Here is a 22,738-nt window from a genome sequence, read left to right on the forward strand (position 1 = left end):
AAAATTAATTAACACAGTCAGCACACGAGGTTGTTGTGCCATTTATGGTTTTTGCTAAATTGGAAATTCTACAGCGTAAGTATTGAACAACCATTTTAGCAAGGAACCTAAATGGCGCAACAATCGCGGAGCGAGATGGTACAATAAGACAATTGGAAATGTATATCCCAGAGAAATGAAATGCAGACCTGTTGAGTAAAGATTTCCTTTGTTTTTTAAAGTGTTGCATGATGAATATTATACTTTTCTTAATTGTTATATAATGAATATTTTAGTTCAGTTACAATTGTAATCGACCAGTAGATAAATTACCTGCGGCGTGTTAGTAGTAATGTCGGGTACCATGTCCGGTCTGGATTTCCTGGCGATGTTAATGGGTGAGGACGCCATGTGCCCGTTCTCTTGCTGCATGCAACACATCATTATTCATTACAGATGTAGTGCATAATTATTTTCCATGGTATTTTCACGGAAACGCATGAACGTGTCTTGCTATTTCAGTCAGTTCCGGTACAAAAAGTACTGAGGTTGACTGAAGTAGCATGACAAATACGAACGTTTTCGAGAAAATACGATGGAAGACAATTATGCACTACATCAGTATATAGTTTTTAAAATTTTCAGGAGAAAATGGGGGCAAGCTAGAAAAATTGAGGCACGAACAGACGATCAAATAAAAATGTTGATTTAGCGACTTTTTCTAATGACAGATTGGTTTTTTGGGTGAAAACATTTTATTTTTAGAAAAAGCATTAAGGTTTCCGAAAAGAGAAGTGGTCACATTCGGAAGCTTATCGTGTAAAGTACGATTCCCACCGGACCAGCCGGAGTCGGAGCGCATTTCACATTTGTACGGCCGCAAGCCGGTCGGCTGCTCGCGGACGCGGTCGGCTCCGGACGGACTCCAATCGGTATGCATAATGTATACGCACATTGAAAATGCGCTCCGGCGCGGCCCGAGTTTGCCGGTCGTTGGGAACTGTACATAAGAAAGCGGAGTTTGACTCTGAAACCACATGTCATGCTCGTTTGTTAATGGAGAGTTGATTATTCATTTCAATGTCTACTTTGTGAGTTGAGATACACACACACAAGACTTTAAAAAAGTAAAGCAAGTATACTCTATTTCGTAAGTATAGTCTATTTCGCGAGCAAGATAATCTCTCTGCCCTCCTGTGCTAGCTCTACAGGTCTACCGCTGGCGATAAGACGACTGTGGTCGAGCGGCGGTTTTCACAGACCTGCGTCAGGAAACACGCACTCCTACACACACACACACGCTTACACGCACACACACTTGAGATACACACTCACACAAGACAATTCTATACTCACAGTATGTTCAACCCTCTCGCTGTGGTGTGGGGAATGCATAGAAGTACTGGAATCGACTGTAACTTTTCGACCTGGCGATGAGGCGACTGTGGTAGGCCGGCGTTTTTCACGGCCCTGCGGCAAACAGGTTAACTTATAAGTTATACATTTTAGGCGCCCCCTACTTAACTTGACTTTCATCTTTAAAATTTAAAGTCATTTGTAAGGGCCAATTAAACGTAACTCACCGGATTAACCAACTCTGCGCTCAAACCAAGATACTGATGCAACGCAGTGAAGGTTACCCTTTGTAAGCGCACCATGATGATCTGAAATGCACAAAACTTGCAATTAGTATTCTGTATATAAACTGATATACACCAAATAGAGTTTATTTATATTTGAATAAAAAAGGAAACCCCTACGGCCCTACCATTATAGAAAAAAACTGAATTGACAAAAAATACTACATCGAACCTGCTCAGTTACCTGCTATTGCTATACCTGTGCTAACTTGGGGCACGAACACTAACTTGATGTGTATTATTAAAGTTTATTGACGTATATTTGCTTATTAAAATCCTGCATTACTGTAAACAGGTTCAATATCATGCCTAATATCGAGCCTCTTAAGGTAAAAAACTTTAATAATTACCATCACTAGTGTTCGTGCCCCGAGTTAGCACACGTATCATATGCTGGTCACCAAATTTCACAGGAACTTTACAGCAGGGACTCAGGGACGGTAACATTTTCATACAAATTAACCGGTATTCAATTTCGGTATCTTGGTTGTTTATGTATATTTTTGCACTTAATTTAACTAATCTGATCAATCATTATCCTTACCTAAATACTATTCTATAATATCCAAGAAATAATGTGAAAGTTATGAGATATTTTGATTTTTAGTTATACCGGTAACGGTCCCTGCTTTACAGGTGTTAACTGTCAACATTTATGCGATTGACACACGTGTGTGTTGTGTGTGACCAATGATGTCATTTTAAATGGTATTGCCAGTTTAGACTTGTAGTTTTGTAAAAGCGGGCTCTGGCGCCTGTTTCACCACACTGATAATTGACACCTGACACTGACATACGGCGAATTGTCACTGTCAGATGACAATTGTCACATTGGTGAAACATAGGCTATGTTCCGAACTTCGAGCAACACCGGCTTCCGACACAGCGGAAGGGAGGGGCCCAAGCGATATCTCACCGTACAAATCTTTCTGCCATTTTTCGCGGGGGGAAAGGTGCACACAGTCGCACTTCTCACACACTTACATACAAAATCCAATCTGTAATGACGACACAAATACATAGAAAATGACACACGTCAAAGACAAATCTTGCAAACCTCGATCTCTTTTTGTGTACGGACGAGTGATAAGTGTCACAACACGCACACTAACACATTTTCGTTGAAGTATGTTATTGTATTCTGAGAGATGAGAAGTCGGATTTGTCGCTCGACCGATCCGCAATTTGTACTGAGCGAGCAAAATCGATAAATCCAACAATTACATGAGACTAAAATATAATAATTGTGTTTGAATGTAATTAAACGTATGATATGTAAAAAAAAATATTACATGTGAAATGTAACAACTTTCTTTTTGTAAATTTGATGTCCCCGACCTCTTTTTATAACAAAAAACCGAGCAAACAGGCATTTTTGTGCAGCAGTGTTCACGCGCGCGTCTGGACTCGGTCTAGTGAAAAATCCAAGTGCAACTAGTTACTTGCGCTAGATTAAATTGACGCGCTAATCTTGTACCTCGGCAGAGGGGAAATAGTGCGAATGCCGCCTCCCTTCCGTGTTGCTCGAAGGTTCCGAATTACGCTCACAGCGCTCACAGCACGCTCACGATCGGACCGATTCACATAGCGCTTACATGAGATATCGTGACGTCATTGATGACGTCAATGGACGGCGCTCACAGTGCTCACACTCCCAGGCGTAAGCACCTTGAGCGCAAACGTCAAGGTGACGTTTCATTTGACAATGACAGGACAGGCGCGAAAAAAATTTCAGTTAGCTGATTCGGACCGGCAGCCAGCAGTGTAAGCGTTGTGAACGTGATTCGGAACATAGGCATATTATGGGCCCGGTTGCTAACCTGTATGACTCTGACGAAAATGTCAGGGTACTCGTGGAAGACCTCCTGGAACGCTCTCATTGGTAGCTTGATCACTTGAGAGTCCTCTAAAGCCTTGGCGTTCACGGTTTTGTACGGTTGAGAGTGGCCCTGCAAACAGACAATACTTAATCTGTTTCAAAATTTGTTTAAAATGTAGCATATAGCATACGTATTATAAAAAAAAAAAACAAATCGATTGACTCCTCATTAACCAAAATCGATTTAGTAGCTTTCACGCTACGTGGAAAAGATGACACACGCCCCCACAGATTTGATAAAATATTATTCAGGTAAAAATACAATACAAACAGAAATTCAAGCGACTGGTGCCGTCTGATTTTCTATTGTAGAAGTATTGTATGATTTTCTATTGTAATAATATTGTAGAGACGCAATATGGTTGACCACGAGCACTTTCGAAAAATGTTAAAATTTTCCACCTGCAGGTTATAGACTTGGGTCTGCCATTATCAAAGTATTTTGCTAGCCAGAGAAACACGTACCGTGAGCACGTCGGTGAAGCTCAGCAGTGACGTGACGCTCTCGCCCGCTCTGACCACTTTGAGAGACAAACTAGTGCCGTCTGGGTTGGTGATGTACACGTTGACGCGCCCATTTTGAACCACGTACACGTTCTCGTCCGTGTCACCTGCGAAGGAATTTAATACAATAATTAAAATCAAGAGTATAGTAAGTTAATATTTTCTATATGCAGTAGTGACCCTAGCGAAAATTTAAAAAAAAAACAAATTTTTTTTTGTGGCAGAGACAACAAAACGGCCATATAGAAAAAAAATACCTTGAGGAAATAAGGACTCCTCTGGATACTACGAAAGAATGCCGAAGTCGTGGAGTTCGTGGTTGGTGACGAAACGAAATCCCACAGACTTCGCTGATTCGGTCACCTACGTAGAATGGGAGAAGATCTGGCTGCCAAGCGTAGTTGGGAAGATCGGCTGGTGGCCGTCCAGTGGAGCTTCAAGCCGATAATTGGCAGAAAACGGCGCAGGATCGGGAAAAAAAGGCGTGCTATCCTTTCGGAGGTCAAGACCCTCTTTGGGTCGCTGAGCCACATTCTGGCTACATTAGTTAGTTTTCTTTGTCATAAATAGATGAATACTTACCGACTTTGAAAAGAAAAGCCCCCGCAGGCAAATTGAGTATCTCCGTGTGCTTGCACAGCATCAGAAACACCGGTTTCTCGAAGTGTCCAAACACTCGGATACTGTGGAGCATGTATAGAGCGTCCGGCGGCACCCGATCGTCGTTCGTTAGGTCTTCTTCTAGGTATTCTGCGGGCGGTTCTAGGACCTAGGACAAAAATGTGTGGTAAAGACATTTTCATAAATAAACTCGGTATTCATTCTTTCCATAGGTGCTTTAAAAGGGGTTTTAAAAGCTTGTTAATAAAAACCACTTGACCGCCCGGCGAGTTTAATTTGAGTTTAATTATTCACTTAATATTAACTTTTCATAGCTTCATAGCTTTTCATAGTCAGATGTAGAACAGCATTCCCACCACAAAGCTAGGGTGGCCACATGACCAGCCGGCAGCCGCTTTACTGGTAACCAGGCCCCTATATCGAGGCAGACCAAGACGGACAGAGCGGGACGACCTAGATACATACTTAGAAGTGTGGTGGGAGTGCATTGGATATGACCAAATGGCGGAAAAGAGGGAACACCTTTGCCCAACTAATGTACTTCTTCTTCTCGTGTCGATGGTTTCAGACTGTGGCAGAAGGTAGCGACACTTAACCCTTTGACCATTATTTTTTTATAGCAATGAATCGAGAACTTTAACGATACGCACAGCATGAATTATTTTTTTTATGATTTTCGAGAAAGAGAAATATATATATTATTTCGGGGTTTTCGAATTATAAGACGGCAATATGTTTGCCGCTATCAGCCAAGGGCAGTAAGTGACAAGCCCGTCATGTCAGTTTGCCGGGGGAACTACGGGTGGCATGAAGTATCTAAAATGAATAAATTAAAAACCAATAGAATGATAAGAAATAATTAAAACCTTTATTTAACTTAAAAATATTTGTTTATTCTATTTACGAGTATAATATTTTTAATATATACTATTATATGTAGGTATTGTATATTATTTCCAAGTAGGTATTGTAATCCCAATAAAAACTGTGGATAGGTTGCTAGCATGTAATAATTTGAAGTATTGAATTAAGCTATTGCTCCATATATAAATCAATCACAATAGTAGCCTAACCTACCCTTTCCTTTAATAAACACCAGACACTTAACGGATAGTGGCAAATATATTGCAGTCTTCATTTTTTAAAATTATCAAATAACAGATATTTTTTCTTTAAACTTTATATCGCCAAACTTGTCTCTGAAACTAGAGAATTGTGACTATCGGATAAATCCAGCAAAGAAAATTTTTTTTACAAACATTTTTGTTCAAATGTAGGCAATAGTTAAAAATCTAATTTCAGGCCTAAGAATCATCATTTAACAAAGGATGGAATAACGTTTATCAGCTCTCCTTTTTTTCGTAGATTGGTACGAGTATATTCTCTTATGCGAACCAAAATTTATATTAACTAACAACACGTTCATTGAGAAAAAAAATAAAATATCTGAGTGGTATGACGGCAAATATCTTGCCGTTACCCACTAAAGGGTTAACGCCCCTGTCGCAAGCAGTTGTACCTTTTCCGGCTACCAAAAATTCAGGCTCTATCTTACCTTCAACTGTTCAGGCGCTGACTCCTTCTTTAACTGCAGTAGTTTCCTCGCAAACCACATGACCATCTGGCCTTTCGAGCCCCGATGCTAGGGTGGATATACCATAATCTTTAAAGTGGTAGGTAACAACGTCATATCTTACCTTCAACTGTTCAGGCGCTGACTCCTTCTTTAGTTGAAGTAGTTTCCTAGCAAAGCGCATGACCGCCCGTCGTTTCCTGCCCTGGCCCGAGTTCGAAATGGATTTCACTTTACGCAGCATCCTCCGGCCGTAGAAGAGCATTTTGTCGCGTTTGCGGAACCGCTTTGCGGGCTCCACTGTGGCCGGGGCGCCGTTTAGCATTTCTGTAAAATAATGAATAAATAAGTATTGATACATATACATATGGTTTTTCAGATCACCTATTCGAAAAAGGACTTTTTCACATCACCTATTCGGAAAAGGGCTTTTTCTTCCCCGCTAGGCGGGATCAAAGTGGCACTTTTCCTCCCCGCTAGGGGGGATCAAAGTGGTACTTTTCTGTTATAGGACACATTTTTTTCATTTTTTTTTACATACAATTTTTTTAGCTTAAATAGTGTTTCGATACATGAAAATTTCCTCATTTATTTATTTTTTTATTTTCCTCATAGTTGATGTGAAAAGCAGTATGTGTCACACGGTATCAAAATTATTTCGTCTTGGGCGTTAACACTTGAATCCCTCATTACGCTCAGTATTCTACTTTTGTAGAATCCATCGCTTCTTTAGGATTCAATGTACGCCCTTGACGGAAATATATCATTTTGATCCCTTGTAACACAAACTACTATTAATGTTGGCGCGAAGGGTTGTCCTGCCATGGAAAATTTGAATATCTCGCCTTTTTCTACTGACAACTGGGTTTGCTAGAGTATACTCGTACCTGCGGCAGTAAAGTAAGAAAGGTCTCAGATCACATGTAATCGACGGCCGAGTCGAAGCCGAGGTTGACAAACATTTGCTCAGAGACTTTCTTATTTACTGGCCGAGGTGTGAATACTATTTTTCTCCTTGACGGTGCCGGAAAGCGGCTATTTAGCGCAGCGGGCCGAAAGTTGACGTTTTCCGGCCGGAGGGCAGACAAATAAATTGGAGACTTTAGGATTGCCTTACCACGCCGGTAGCTGAGCGATAGGCAGTGCTTGTAAACCGGGTGGGTTCAATTCCCGATTCACACACTATTTATTTATAGTTCGTTTTTTTTAGCATTAAAAAGAACTCCACAGAAGCAAGCGTGCAGTTATTATCAGGCTCTTTAATTGTCAATAATTCTTGAATTATCTAATGTAGCATGGTCAATACATATAATTTACTTCAAATTATTACGGCTAAAAGTGCCGGATTTGGAACCACAAGCTTACTTCTGCGAAGTTCTTTCTAATGCTAAAAAAAACGAAGTATAGTCATCATCATGAAACGCCCAGTCAAAACTCAATCAAAATATAAGGGATAAATCAGACAAAAACGAAAATGAATACCTGCTCAAAATTCCCCTCGCTCGAGTTAGCCATTCGGTTTCTTTCTAACCGCATTAATTAGTAAGAGACGGGGTATAATTGTGTATCAATTACCTTTCGACCGCCATCTCTTGTAGTAATAGAAGAACACTACGACTAGTGAGATCACGACGCACCCGCAGAATGACCATAGCAACTGAAACAAGTACGAAACGTATCGTTAATGACCATGAAAACGGAATATATTCTAACCCCCTTATTCTTAACCTTTTGAACGCCAAGAACACTTAATGTCGTCGTCACTAGTCGTACCCACAGCGCCATGGACAACTATAGGTGTTATGGCGGACGCTGTCAAAGTAACCACACTTTCAAGTAAGGTTTACATTAGCTCGCTTGCGCCCGGGACCTAGGCCTGTCAGTGACGTTTTTGTTTATGAGATAGAGCGTTCAATAAGTTAAACACACACTTCTAGCCTCGATTAGTTAATTTAAATTCCTTATAAATATAAAAGTCAAACGATTATTAGCTAATTGAGGCTTGTAGTACGTTTATGAATACGGTGTACTAATATAATTACAAAAAGTTAACACGGAAACCACACTGGTGTGTAAAGCGAGACGACGCTATGCACGTATGTAGACCCAATAATAGAATTCAAATTAGTGCACACATTTTGATAAAGATTTATTTATGGCAGTAGGCAAATTTATGGCTAGTCGAAAGTATATTACAGTGCATTGGTGCATGGGAGTACAGCGTAGGAATTGCGACCTTATACAGACACAGTACGATTTAATCTGCATTGATATAGGTTTGTTGGCAAAGGATAAGTTGAGAAGGATGACTGAGTAATGTACTAAATATACATTTTGAGAATAACTAGAAAATCATAAAATCAATTAACTTTTAGATTCATTATTATTAATATTCGAATACATGGCCATATCGAATAACAGTGACCGGACCGAAACAGGGTGTCTTCGGGTGATTGCGAAATAGCTGATAATTCCTGCATATCATATCAGGTACAATTTAGGTAATTTCCCATCTTGAGCTAAATTTCAGCTCAATCGGACATCAGGGACTAAATAGTATTCAATTATTTAAGTATCAAAAATTAAGGCGCTCTTATACTCGAGTTTTACGTTTTCAAGGGGGTGAAGCAGAGGAGTGGTAGAACGGGCAGGCGGGCGCCCCGCGCGGCGCACCGCACCATTCCCGCGCAGCACGTCTACGTCCTTATTCTGACGACATCGGTATTCTGAATTGTCAGTTCCGGGATTTTTAGTTCGGCAATTAATATTGAATAAGATTTATTAGTAAATTCGAATTTTGATGAGTACTTAATGAAATTAAAAACCGGACAAGCGCGAGTCGGACTCGCCCACCGAGCCCACCGAGGGTTCCGTACTTTTTAGTATTTGTTGTTATAGCGGCAACAGAAATACATCATCTGTGAACATTTCAACTGTCTAGCTATCACGGTTCGTGAGATACAGCCTGGTGACAGACGGACGGACGAACGGACGGACAGCGGAGTCTTACTAATAGGGTTCCGTTTTACCCTTTGAGTAGGGAACCCTAAAAATGGTAGGTAAGACGGTGAGTGTACCTAAATAATTATTAATTATATACAATATGAGGTATACTTGACTGATCATGTTTTTGTAAAAATCGATTTCTACTGGCAAAACATATTACTTTTTGGCAACCGGGTTTTTTAACCTAATTAGACCCCGCTGAATCCGAATTTGTCGGTTGCTTGATCGAATTCTTGACTGGAAGTGAGATATTTGATATTAAAGGTCCCTTTTTTAGTTTTTCGTAAATAACTCGTAAACGGTGGCCAATATAAAAAAAAATTAACTAATAATCTACACAAAATTTTCAATAAAAAAGATTCAGTACATTTTTAGCAGGGATCAATATTTAAAAAGATAATAAAGAGGGAAAGTTAATTATAATAAATTCTAAGGTTCCTTGTTTTCATTTTTTCGTTAATAATTTGAAAAGTATGACTCATAGCAAAAACAAATTTTACACAATTAATAAACATAAAATTTCCTACATGAAACATGTAGAACACTTTTCGCTAGGATCAATATTTAAAAAGACAAAGCATCCGGTAAGTCAATTATAATGAATTTTAAAGACCCTTTTTAGTTTTTTGTAAATAACTCGTAAACGGTGTCCCATAGCAAAATAGGTTTTTATGAATAAATAATCTCCATAAAATTTTCTGCAAAAAACATCTGAACACTTTTCTCTAGGATCAATATTTAAAACGATATTAAAGGAAGAAAGTTAATCACAATCAGTGTACAGGTCGCTTTTTTTCGTAAATAACTCGTAAACGGTTCCCCCGTTGCAAAAAAATATTATACATAAATATTGAACATAAAATTGTCCACAAAAAAGGTTTTGTACACTTTTTCGCTACCATCAATATTTAATGAGGTATTAAAGGGGGTAAGTTAATTATAATCAATTTCCAGGTCCCTATTTTAAATTTTTCGTAAATGACTCGTAAACGGTGGCCCATAGCAAAATAGGTTCTTAATGTTAAGGCTGTGCATCGCAAAATAACAGGATCTTAGAAAGGTGGCAGTGGCTAGCCCCGGAAATAAACAGATGTGATTTTCGGATATATGTTTCTTGACTATATGATAAGAGATTTCATGCTAGTCGAAACACGAATGCTTAAAATTTTCTCGATAGAAAATAAATCCAAAGTTACCTCTTCATTTTCCTTAAGTACCTCAGTGCAACTAGAAAACACATCCATATCCAGCATAATCCACTTTAAAGTAAAGGTTTTCATCTCGTCTTAATTATCATGGCAAAGAATATTTACTTATTATCATTATACCAACGGATTTATCATCGTTTTTGATTTTATGAATTCAACTGAAAACGCCCATTTTACGCAATTCGGCTTCTCATTCTGTCATGCGTCAAAGTCATAAGTGCATCCTTTATGCCAGTAATGTTAGATGGCCGTCGGGCCTCAAAGAGGTAAGACCTATGTCAAATCGCGCAGCGCTCCGGATTACGTAAAATTTACATATCCAATAAACGATGAGTCGTAGCTCCATTGAGTAGTAACGGAATCGGAGGTCTACTACAGGTGGTGATATCTTTACAGGCCTATACGTTACGCATGTGTGCGTGTTTGCTTAGCTAAGTTAAAATATATACTCTTTGAACAATTACAACGGGTTAGGAAATTTCGACAGTTGTTGTAATGTACTGGTGGCTGTGTGATATTAGGCATCAGTGAAAATTGCGTCGCCTATGAGTGACCGATCTTCGGTTCTAAACTGAACCATCCTCAACTTTTTGTATTTTTTTTTCGAAAATATCTATAAAAATATTATTTTTGCTTATCTTATTGTAATATAAAAATAAGTCGTAAAATAAAATTATTAAATTTTAAAATAAATCTTGTCTGTTTCATAAGGTTTCTTACGCAAATAAATTAAAATTATTGAAATACGTGTATTAATAAAATAATTACTTATGTTATTTTAATATTACGAAAAGTTTTATTCGTAAGTATTTATTCATACCTATTTGTTGTATCTTCTAGGACTCTAGGTCACATTATAATTATTTAAGTACCACTAAAAAAAGATCCCTACTTACAAAAACTCACACGGTTCGGGGTTCGAACCCGCGACCTTAGGTTTTGAAAGCCGCACGCCAGTACAATTTCACATACCTACCTAATTTATAATTTATAATGAATAATGACAGGATACTGTGGAAAAAGTGAAATATGTAATACACTGTACTCTGTTACTATCATTATACAGTTTGTTTTAGCTTGACTAGGAGGAATGAGAAAAACGTGCCGAGCGAGAGGCTTAAATCTATCTGTCCCTTTCTTAAAGTTGCCAATTAAAGAAATTATGATTGGTTTATGACATTTGTTTTGATATTCATTGTTTCAACATAATTTGTCGGTATTTTTGGCATACATTTAATTACTTTGACAAATTTTGCTTTTTAAGTATGTTGCGATGACTCAAAACGTGTCGCCTGGGTTACCAGCGATTTTTCTAATAAAACTTTACTGAGTCGAAAGAAATGGTTGTCTACTATACTGGGTGGAAAAAAATAATAGACTCTGGAGGGAAAGTGCCTTAAAACCTTAAGTTGGCTCATTTTACTTAAATTAAACATTCTTTTATAAGAAACATCTATAGTTGGTCAAGCAGATCTTGTCAGTAGAAAAAGGCGGCAAAGGATGATGTTTCGCTCCCATACAAGTTTGGCCCAACACTCGCTAAACATGGGAGGTATATTATCAGGCTCTAAACATGAAATGGAAGTCCCGACAGTAATGAGAAATTCACGGACACTTCACAGAACATTATAAAAGCGGGATTTCTCTACGATTTTGAGGTTAGAAATTCTGCCGTAATGGGTATCAATAAGGTATCATCGTACGGATATGTTAAATATTATTATGCCTTATTACAAGGAAATAAGGTGCCGTAAATAGTGTAAACATATATATCCATGATATTAGGCATTTAAAGGCTGTCAAGGAACAAAAATCGAATGAGTTGATATTAGGTTAATAGATTTTTTTAAATACCTATGATAATACATACATTTAATACGCGTTCCATAAATTAATAAGCCATAACATGCGAACCGGAATAGAGTATAACAGTTAGAGCTATTTTATAGTAAAAATTGTTATAGCATCAAATGTAAAACCAATCACTTAAGTAATAGTTATTTGTTTTACAAGGGTGCAAAGTTGTTGTTTAACCGCTCGTGCTAATATTGATACCCGAGTAAGCGAAAGATCCCAAAGTGAAAATGAAAATGGAATCTTGAGCGTTGCGAGGGTTTCAAAGCACGAGGGTTAAACAAGATTTGCCTCCGAGTGAAACACAACATTTTTCACCACACCAACCCGAAGCAAATATTTAATGTAAAATATCAAATGAATGTTTTTAAATATTTATCATCCAAAATCATCATTTAAAAGTCAATTCTACCAGCAAACATAAGAAAACAACTCAAAATTTGCATTTGATTACTTTGCCTCACATGTGAATAAAATGCAACGTTGCTATCAGTTTTTGAAGTGCAAAGTAAGCCTTTCCGAGCTGGTGTGGTGAAAACATATTTACTTCAGTTCCAGAGAGAGAAGGGAATATAGTAACCATCACAGGTTTGTTATAATAAATTCAATAACTTTTCCAAAAAAGAAAGTTTGTTAATAAATTATTTCAAATAAATTAGGATTCTTAAGTTGTAGGTTTTTATCATATACGCAATTTATAAATAAGTTAGATATAAATTTTCCCTTTACTTTTAGTTTAAGTATTTTAATGTATTTTTAAGTCTACATAGTATAAATATTCGTGTTTTAGTTTAGTTACTTTAAACCTATTTTTGTGTTATTCATACCCTGATATCAAATAACATTTTATAAAAAAAACAATAATTAATTTTAAAGAAGAAATAAACGACTCCAATGGGGAAAGCCGGTGAAAGTTAATAGTAAATTGGTGCTCATCTAGATTTCATACAATACCATCAAATAAATAATGTTATTTAATATGAAAACACAATCCATAGCGACTCTATTCGTTCTATATTCGTTCGCTATTCACACGCTATTCACTTTTGACGTAAGTCATTTGGGCATGTTACAATTAAAGTCATTGGATAAAAAAGTTTTTACTGTATCGCAGTTCTGTTTGCAATTTTGATACTTAGTGCTTAAAACAGTATGTCGTTAGTGGTATGAATGTTTTTCTTTGAAGAACATTATAAGTAAGCGTTATTAGCATCAACCATCAGGAACATCGTAGAAATGTATTCTGCTGCCATACATTTTTGTTTAGCTCTAGACGTCCATTTATAAACTGTCATTGATTCTATGTAATGGCGCAGGATGTGTTGATTTGGTTTAATTACTCTTTTACTTATTTTTGTTACTAAGAAGTGTCTGTTGGAATCTAATATATGTATGAGATTGTAAGAAATATGATTAAATTTATCATATATATGTCGGCGGCCGATCGTAAGATCAGGCATATCGTGAAATTCCTAGGCCTATCGTGAAACGTGAAAATCTTTGACTCGTTCCCTGAGTCGACGGAGCCCCGCGGGCTCCTATTTCTGGGCAGTTTGCCCTTCGGGCATCTGAAGCAACCTAACGAACCTATCCTACCTATGTATTGGTTTAATGTGACTATCGTCAAAACATTACACAGGAACATTACGATCTGCCTGATCTTACGATCGGCCTACGATATATATATGCTTATCGAATCGTAGGCTAAATTCGGCGTGATCCTTTGAAAAATGTAGGCGCGAATAGAAGGATATCGTCTCATAGACTAAAGTATTTAACTATCTATCGGTGTATATACCTATGTACTTAGAAGTCTAAAATATCGTTTATAATAATAATAATAATAATGAGTTGGTGGCAAATAAGCATACGGACCTCCTGATGGTAAGCTTTCGCCGTAGCCTATGGACGCCCGTAACCCTAGGGTTGTAGCAGTCGCGTTACCGACATACCTTTCTTGAAGAACCCCACACCCACACTGGAGCTCCAGGAGAAAACCTCGGCAGGGAGCGTCCGCGGGAGGGGCCTCACACTGCGCGATAATGTGAGGATGAACATCCTACCGACGGCGAGCGGTACGGTGATAGAAAGCGGCCGTTGGCATCGAGTTGGCATCATGTCAAACAATTTTTCAAAGCACAGCCCATCATTGTACAAGCGGTAGAACACACATATGGAGATACGATATATTTATACTACGTACATGAATAAAATGTAATTCCATATCAATAAGGTTGTAATTTGCATTTAGTGACCGTAAATCCCAAGTAAATCTATTTTCATCATATTTTAATATTTTACCAAAAATAATCTTCTCTCTTTTCTTGTGTTATTTTCTTATTATCAATACTCTTATAATACTTACAATTAACTATGCTGTTAGCATCTTCCAAAAATCAACAATAAAAACTGGCTACGTAGTCTTAAGTTTATTACAACAATATATGTAATTATTTTATTATTTGCCATTAGTAACAACGCCATCTATTTCTTTTCTGTCCGAATTTAAGTTCCTGGCGGACCGCGTTTCGCGTTATGGTAGTTAACTGTTTTGAAGTTAGATGGAGTTCAAGTGCACCGCGAAGCGCTTCCATGTGTGCGTGCTAGCGGGGGGGACGAAGCTAGCGGGTGTGGCTTACGAAACGCTATTCGCGGCTTTGGTAGGGCCTTAACTAACCCCCCTTGGCTAAAAAGTGGCCTCCATGTTTAAAATTCATTTGTTTACGTAAGATGTCCGTCTTTGGGTCACGAATTTACATGTGTGTACCAAATTTCAACTTAATTGGTCCAGTACTTTTGAAGAAAATGGGCTGTGACAGACGGACAGACAGACAGACAGTCGCACGAGTGATCCTATAAGGGTTCCGTTTTTTCCTTTTGAGGTACGGGACCCTAAAAACTAAAAAAAGTGACATGTGAATTAATTTGTAATGAACTTTCTTCCTTTAATATCGTTTTAAATATTGATCCTAGAGAAAAGTGTTCAGACGTTTTTTGCAGAAAATTTTATGTAGATTATTTATTCATAAAAACCTATTTTGCTATGGGACACCGTTTACGAGTTATTTACAAAAAAATAAAAAGGGACTTTAAAATTGATTGTATTTAACTTACCGGCTGCTTTGTCTTTTTAAATATTGATCCTAGCGAAAAGTGTTCTACATGTTTCTTGTAGGAAATTTTATGTTTATTATTTATGTGTAAGATTTGTTTTTGCTATGAGTCATACTTTTCAAATTATTAACGAAAAATAAAAACAAGGAACCTTAGAATTTATTTTAATTAACTTTCCCTCTTTATTATGTTTTCAAATATTGATCTCTGCTAAAATGTACTGAATCTTTATTATTGAAAATTTTGTGTAGATTATTAGTTAATTTTTTTATATTGGCCACCGTTTACGAGTTATTTACGAAAAACTAAAAAAAGGTACCTTTAATATCAAATATCTCACTTCCAGTCAAGAATTCGATCAAGCAACCGGCAAATTAGGATTCAGCGGGGTCTAATTAGGTTAAAAAACCCGGTTGCCAAAAAGTAATATGTTTTGCCAGTAGAAATCGATTTTTACAAAAATGTGACCAGTCTAAATTATTCAATTTGATTAATTTTATAGCCTTTTAAAATATATTTACACAATTTATCAATCGTGACTGAATTCCGGATTGGTTAGATGGGTGTGTGCCTTTGCTGCCCAACTTGTTATAAAATGACAATATGACGGACGAATATGTCTGAAATGTCACCGTATTTAAGAATTATTTTGCTTTTCTTCGTAAGTATGTTGAAAAACATTGTGTGTATAACATATTTGCATATTTATACTGTGATTACCCATTCTATGAAACGTCCGCTAAACTAGCACAGGTCCGACGCTGACAGTGGTCACGGGCGTACTGGCGTGAGGAATAGGCGCAAGGTATTGCCGCGTAGGGTGTAATTTAGTAGGCAAAATGTTGAATTCATCAAATGATGAATGAAAAAATTAACGTATCGATAAAAGGACAAGCAATAATGAAGATTTACTTAAAAGCTATCGACTGAAGTAAGTTTCATATACATTTTCGTCCTAGTACTTCTAACATAAGGAAATAAAGACAGTGTTAGGCATGTTTTCAACTTAAGATTCTATCGAGAAAATAATGAGCCGTCGTGTTTCTGACAAGCAATAACGTAGTTCAAGGACTGAAGTTATACATACTAGAAAGTAATGCATGAAATCCTTGTAAAAGTCTGTAAATATAGTGACAAAAAAGTGCATTTTACTACACACCGCGCCTTAAAAGTTAAGTTAGATATTGGAAAAAGAATGACATAAAAAGTAGCGGATCAGACTATGCTATCAGACATTCTGTAATGACTATGAATAAAGAGATATGGCTCCATATGTAGAACAACTAGACTGAGACGGATACTTTTGAACACGATGTGCAGTGAAAGTGAAATATCCCTTATTTAACAAGGATTCCGCTACTATTGATGCTCCTGTACAAATATATACTCGTATCCATAAATTAAATGCGTATTCTTTACCTTGACTTTTAAAAACTACTTACAAAATTGTATAAACAATAAAAAAACAAATTTTCTAAACTCGTATCAAAATCTAATCATATTGCGAATACGTAACGAACTTGACCTAGTAACAATTATTTAAAATAAGACTAATCTAACATTTAATTTCATTGCAAAGTTAAGTCTTAACCATAACAGAATAAAGTTGATTTTGTTTTAAACTTGTAATGTAGTTACGACATTCTAGAGCGATATTTTTATCGCGTGTGCGTAAATTTAGTACGCATTTCGTCTTATATGACAATGTTATTAGGTAAGATAGCATATACGGAACAATAACGTCACTTATATTCTTCTCGTAACATAAAGAATTACTTTGAGTACTTGTATTTTCGTACATAGAATAGACGCTTATTTTGAGTCTTCTCCGGATTTTTAGATATATGTATTACGTCTCTTTGGCACGCTCTACTGTCCAAAACGGTTATAACTACATACTTACACCTTATAAAACAAAGTTCCCCGCCGCTTTCTGTATGTGTGTGTGTATGTTCGCGATAAACTCGAAAACTACTGGACGGATTTTCATGCAGTTTTCACCTATCAATAGAGTGATTCTTGAGCAAGGTTTAGGTGTATAACTTGTAACCGTGTAACCCGTGCGAAGCCTGGGCGTGTCGCTAGTACAGCTTATAAAGACTCAGCGGTATATATAAACGCTTCATAAAGTACGTATATATTACATGTATGTAATAAAACAGCGTCTTCATTTGTTATTCATTATATCACTCTCGCATCGTACTACGAGCCCCGATGCACATGTTTTCGTCTAGTGAGACCATTTTTTGAGGTTTGTTCGCGTTTGTTCAAAAATAATGTTTTTGTTTAAAAATTACTAATATTTAATGCTTATACTAATGTAATTTAATTTTATATGGTAATACCCTGCAATAACTAAATCCAAATACAAGAAATACCGTTTGTACTGAAAGAAAAAAAAAATGATTTTTTATTTTTTTATTGACGGGTAGGATTACAACACATGTGAAAAGGGCTATTACTAGGGAAAGCAATAGGGCTCTGCCAATGTACTGACAATTTTGTTTCGAGCCCATGCATGCAACAGTGCTGTAGGAGAGGAAAATATGATTTGGACAACGTTTTTAAAAAGTCCCTTTTTTCAGTAATAAAAGTCTCATGCAATTTTATTATACGATCAAAATAAACTACATTAAACATTGCTATTATGGTTCCCATTACTGGGTCATTTTATGTTCATGTGTAAAATTTATGAAAATAAACAAAATTGTTGCGTGGAACTAGACGAAATAATTTGCATCGGGGCTCGTAAACGTTTATTATACGAATAATAATTTAATATACCAAGATATGAACCGTCGTGGACTGAATACGGAGCATGTTAAAGATGATTCATAATGCGGTCTGCAATATGAATAATTACTTAAATACATTAATTAATTCAAAGTTTTAAGTGTATTAATTGTCGATATGAACATGTTAGTTTTTAAGATTTACGATTTTATTATTTGCATTTTAACTGTGCCCTTTTTTTAAATATTTGGAGATCATACACACACATAGGGTAATTCGTCAATTACTGGCCCCTGTTTATTAACTGGCCACCTTGTACTAAAAATGAATTATATTCACCTATAAACAGAATTAAATGCTAGTATAAGGTGGCTAGTTATTAAATGGAAGGGCCAGTTATTGACACCTTATACTAAAATGAATTACCTAACCGGTGGCCAGTAATTGACGATTTACCCTATATCCTAAGCAAACCAACCAAATCTTACCATAGATATACATACGTATTAGATACACAGAAATAAACCGCACAAAGGAACAAATACTTGTGCTCATTAGTAATGAGTCATTACACAAATAAATGCCCATATGGGGATTCGAACCCAGGACCTCCAGCTTCATAAGCTGCGTCATTATGAACTATCCTTATTAGCCGATTAGTGATTACATTAGGAACATATCGATCGTACATTATCTAATCACTAGGACATATTACGAGATCAATATGGCTAGTTCTCAGATCTTATTAAATTGTACTACGCAACCTCCCTGATAAGATAAGATATTATATGTATTTTAATATATCATATATCGAAAGAGTTATATCATATATCAATTTCGGTTCAGCTAAACTATTCTAGTAAGTCCACGAGTACTTTTTTAATGTCTGGGCCACACTAACGCCGTTATTATCACTATAATCCCAGTGTATCACTAGGTATACTCTGGCAAATACACCTTGTCATTAGAAAAAGGCGCGAAATTCAAACTTACTATGAAAGGACGGGGTGGTCCTATGGTTATAACTTATAAGTCTAATTGTTATTAATTTGCGGCCTTTTTCTACTAACGGAAATGCTGGCTTGCCAAACTATATTTAAGAAAGGAGAAATAACGTACCACACCAACAATGTCTATCATCTTCAAGTAACTCAGCCAATTTTCAAAAAACATGTCGAAAGCATTCAACACACCATAATATGCAAATAACATAACTTTACATTTAAAAATAACACTATTTTCTGGATCCATAAAGACGATTCAAAAACACTAATAAAAAACACCGCGAAGAATTTTAAAACTCTCCACATTATTTTCTGGATGCATAGAAAACAGCCAGCAACCTTTTACGTGGCATAAAAGTCATAAAACTATCCGTTTCTATAAAAAAAAACTTCGTGAAGCATTCAAAACAGCCAGTGACTTTAAAAAATCGAACGCAACATTTACGCGGTTAAAGTAAAACCATGCGTTTGAAAATGGAACGCGCGCTAAACTGCCGACTGCTTGCGCCTCGTCCTTGTGCGGCAACGGCACTTTTCATCTGTTGCAACCGGCGCGCGCATATTGCGAAAAAGGCTAAGCTCCTATGACTATATGGTTTTTAATCGTGTCATATATTTGTAAACGCGGCTTACTATAGCAATAGACGGTATCAACAATTACTCATGACCAGTGAAGTAAGAGGGATGGGTATAGTTTGTTATTCTACTCTGACAAAATGTCCATACGTAAGTCGGCCCTTGTGTGTCTAACCAGTTTTCTCTGACCACTGATTATCAATGATTCATTTCTTTGTGTACCTTAAGGTTCTTCCACCAATGTGCGGTACTGAATATGCTTTGTGCCCGCACACTGTTGGATCCCGACTTTACATCAAATTACCATTGGCGGGGGCATTACCGTGCCCCCTGATTTAAAACATACAGCTTATAACCATTTTGGAATAAAAGTTGCATTCCAGTCTCTTGGTTTCCCTGCGTACGGTTACCAGTTCTACGATTGATGACAGACCAAAAATTGGCCACAGTGTTTTCTGAAGTATTAAAGAGTAATTTGTGAGATGCTTCAAAAGGTATCTTATATAAGTTATTATACCTTTAAACGAGTAATTCTTGTATATTTATTTATTTATATATAGTATATATATATTTCGGGGATCTTGGAAACGGCTCTAACGATTTCGATGAAATTTGCTATATGGGGGTTTTCGGGGGCGAAAAATCGATCTAGCTAGGTCTTATCTCTGGGAGAACGCGCATTTTTGAGTTTTTATGTTTTCCGAGCAAAGCTCGGTCTCCCAGATATTATTACTTATAAACTTTATTGCACAGTAAAAGGTGTGCAAAAGGTGAACTTAATGCCATAAATAAGGCATTCTCTACCAGTTAACCCTAGGGCCAAATAAGGGTTAGCAAAAACTAATAGGTGCTAATAAGTTTGTTGTCATTGTCAATAAATAGCTTTTATCATAAATATCTTGAACATTATCCTAATTGACAATGAAGTAATGTCATTGGCCTGAGAATGTCACATTTAGGGTCCAAGCGAAGTTTCAGTTTCGGTTTCGGCACAATAATCATGTTTTGGCTAAAAATTCGGTTTCGACCGAAATTTGAGTAATACCAATCCTTCGGTTTCAGCAAAAAATCTAGTTTCGGTCGGACGCCACAGACCTATATTGGTTAAGAAAAACAGCACATGCTAATTTAACTCCATCATTATTATCTTCAATAACAAATTATGGACTTTGGTACCAATTTACATGAGTAAGTAGATAACAATCAGATAAATATTTCATCACAAGGTAACCTAGCCAATCAACAGGTAACAAACATTTTTAATAAATAATAAACATTATTTATTTCTTTCAAATTTATTGCACAAAAGAAAACTTATCGTACAAAAGCCGGACTTCATGCCAAAAGCATTCTCTACCAGTCAACCTTAATTTTAAGGAGTCTTACAAAAACCTAGTCTCACAGTAAGCTCAATAAGGCTTGTGTTGTGGGTACTACACAATGATATATATAATAAACATACAAATAAGTACATATACATAGAAAACATCCATAACTTAGGAACAAATATTTGTGATAACACAAATGCCCTTACCAGGATTCGAACCCGAGACCGCCTGCTACATAGACAAGGTCACTACTGGCTAGGCTAGGAGGACATTAAACTTACAAGAGTAAACTTAACTACCAAGGAAAAAAATATTAGTATTTTTCATTTGTTTGAAGGTGTTTCAGATTTCCGGAATACCAAAAGGCCAGAATATATGGCAGATTTTTACGATATTTCAATACCGGAATAGATTAGACCTAATTATTTAAAATGGTCCATCTTCTGAAGTTTCAGAGAACTTGCACATTCGTAGGTTTAACAATTTTGTTTCTTTTGGCGCTGCTATTTTAGGCATCTTTAGCTTAACAATGTAATTTATAAAGTTAACCAACAGAGCTATTTCCAGTATAGGAAGTAGTTTTAAAAAGAAACATGAGATTGTTTTTGAGGAGGCCATAGACCTTTTGAACTGCAAAACATGTTGTTATTGTTAATACTTTGAGAAAGGCCATTACAAATTGTAGTAGGAATTTAATAATAATATTTTTGGTATTTCCTCTAGGAACTTGTTTTTTTATAGTGTCTAAATGTTACTTAGCCTCTTGTCTATGTTTCTTGTTTGCATTTTTTTCAAAAACTTTTTTTCTGCTCTGTACAGCACAACTAATGTTCTGGTTGTTATTCTCCCGCACAGTAGCAACAAAGTTCTTGAATTTCATTAATATCATAATCAGCCTTCTAACCTTTTAACTAAAATAAGATGAATAAGAGTTTAACTGTGTTGGTACAAACTATTCTTGAATATAATTATTATTGCATTATTCATAACTACTTTGGAGAAACAGATTAATTTGAAAATTTTAAACATGTATTTTGAGAGAAAAGTATCAGTTGTGTTTGCGTTTGTTTACAAAATTTATGTCGCATTAGTAGAGCAACCTTTGTTTGGCCTATCGCAAAAAAATGTTTGCTCACATTGACTTCAAGGATATCAGATCTATTGTTACAACTGTTATCTAACTAAGGCCAGGAAACCGTACTTCCGCATCCGAAAAAAATCAATATTATTCTCTACTAGCTTAGACACGCATAAAAACAGGTAAATATGCACAAATTGTTGAAGAAACGCAAAGAAAATCAATACGTACCTGGTTTTCTTCAAAATTGTTAGTCCATTCCGCCGTCCACGTCTTGACCGCAAACATATCCGATTTATCATGTATATTATTCAGAAGGCCTACCACATCCATTTTGTAAATCTCTAATAAAAACCATCACATTTAACACTTGAAATTAGCCGTGAATAAAATTCAAGTGCCTACATACACGGCCGCAAAAGAAAAGTCACAGATAAGACTAAAGACAAGAGGAGAGGAAAGAGTTGAATACCTATAGAAAAGGTGTTGTTATTCGACAGATGACAGTTGCTAGCTAAGGTAAATGTACAGTTTGGATTTTAAATATTTTGCACGAAATTGTCCATTCTACTTAATGTTAGGTATTTTTTCATCGATTTTTTATCACATTTGCCCTTATTTCGCAAACGCAAGTAAATATT

The 22,738-nt window shown here is 36.4% G+C and overlaps 1 protein-coding gene across 9 annotated transcripts in view; it reads right to left on the reverse strand.

The window, feature by feature from the left end:
* LOC134804268 (neuropathy target esterase sws) overlaps window positions 1–22,524 on the reverse strand; it is a 63,755-nt gene extending 41,231 nt beyond the window's left edge. For all 9 annotated transcript variants that reach the window (XM_063777245.1, XM_063777244.1, XM_063777246.1 and 6 more), the window contains exons 1-9: window positions 22,329–22,524; window positions 7,772–7,853; window positions 6,321–6,523; window positions 4,585–4,771; window positions 3,964–4,109; window positions 3,440–3,568; window positions 1,563–1,643; window positions 1,336–1,449; window positions 313–405 (exon numbers count right to left, since the gene is read on the reverse strand). In XM_063777245.1, coding sequence (XP_063633315.1) covers window positions 313–405; window positions 1,336–1,449; window positions 1,563–1,643; window positions 3,440–3,568; window positions 3,964–4,109; window positions 4,585–4,771; window positions 6,321–6,523; window positions 7,772–7,853; window positions 22,329–22,430 — 1,137 coding nt within the window. In that variant the 5' untranslated portion in view covers window positions 22,431–22,524. The remainder of the gene's footprint in view (window positions 1–312; window positions 406–1,335; window positions 1,450–1,562; window positions 1,644–3,439; window positions 3,569–3,963; window positions 4,110–4,584; window positions 4,772–6,320; window positions 6,524–7,771; window positions 7,854–22,328) is intronic.
* Window positions 22,525–22,738: the final 214 nt, after the last annotated feature.

Source organism: Cydia splendana, chromosome Z (assembly GCF_910591565.1).
Source record: "Cydia splendana chromosome Z, ilCydSple1.2, whole genome shotgun sequence".
NCBI lineage: Eukaryota > Metazoa > Arthropoda > Insecta > Lepidoptera > Tortricidae > Cydia > Cydia splendana.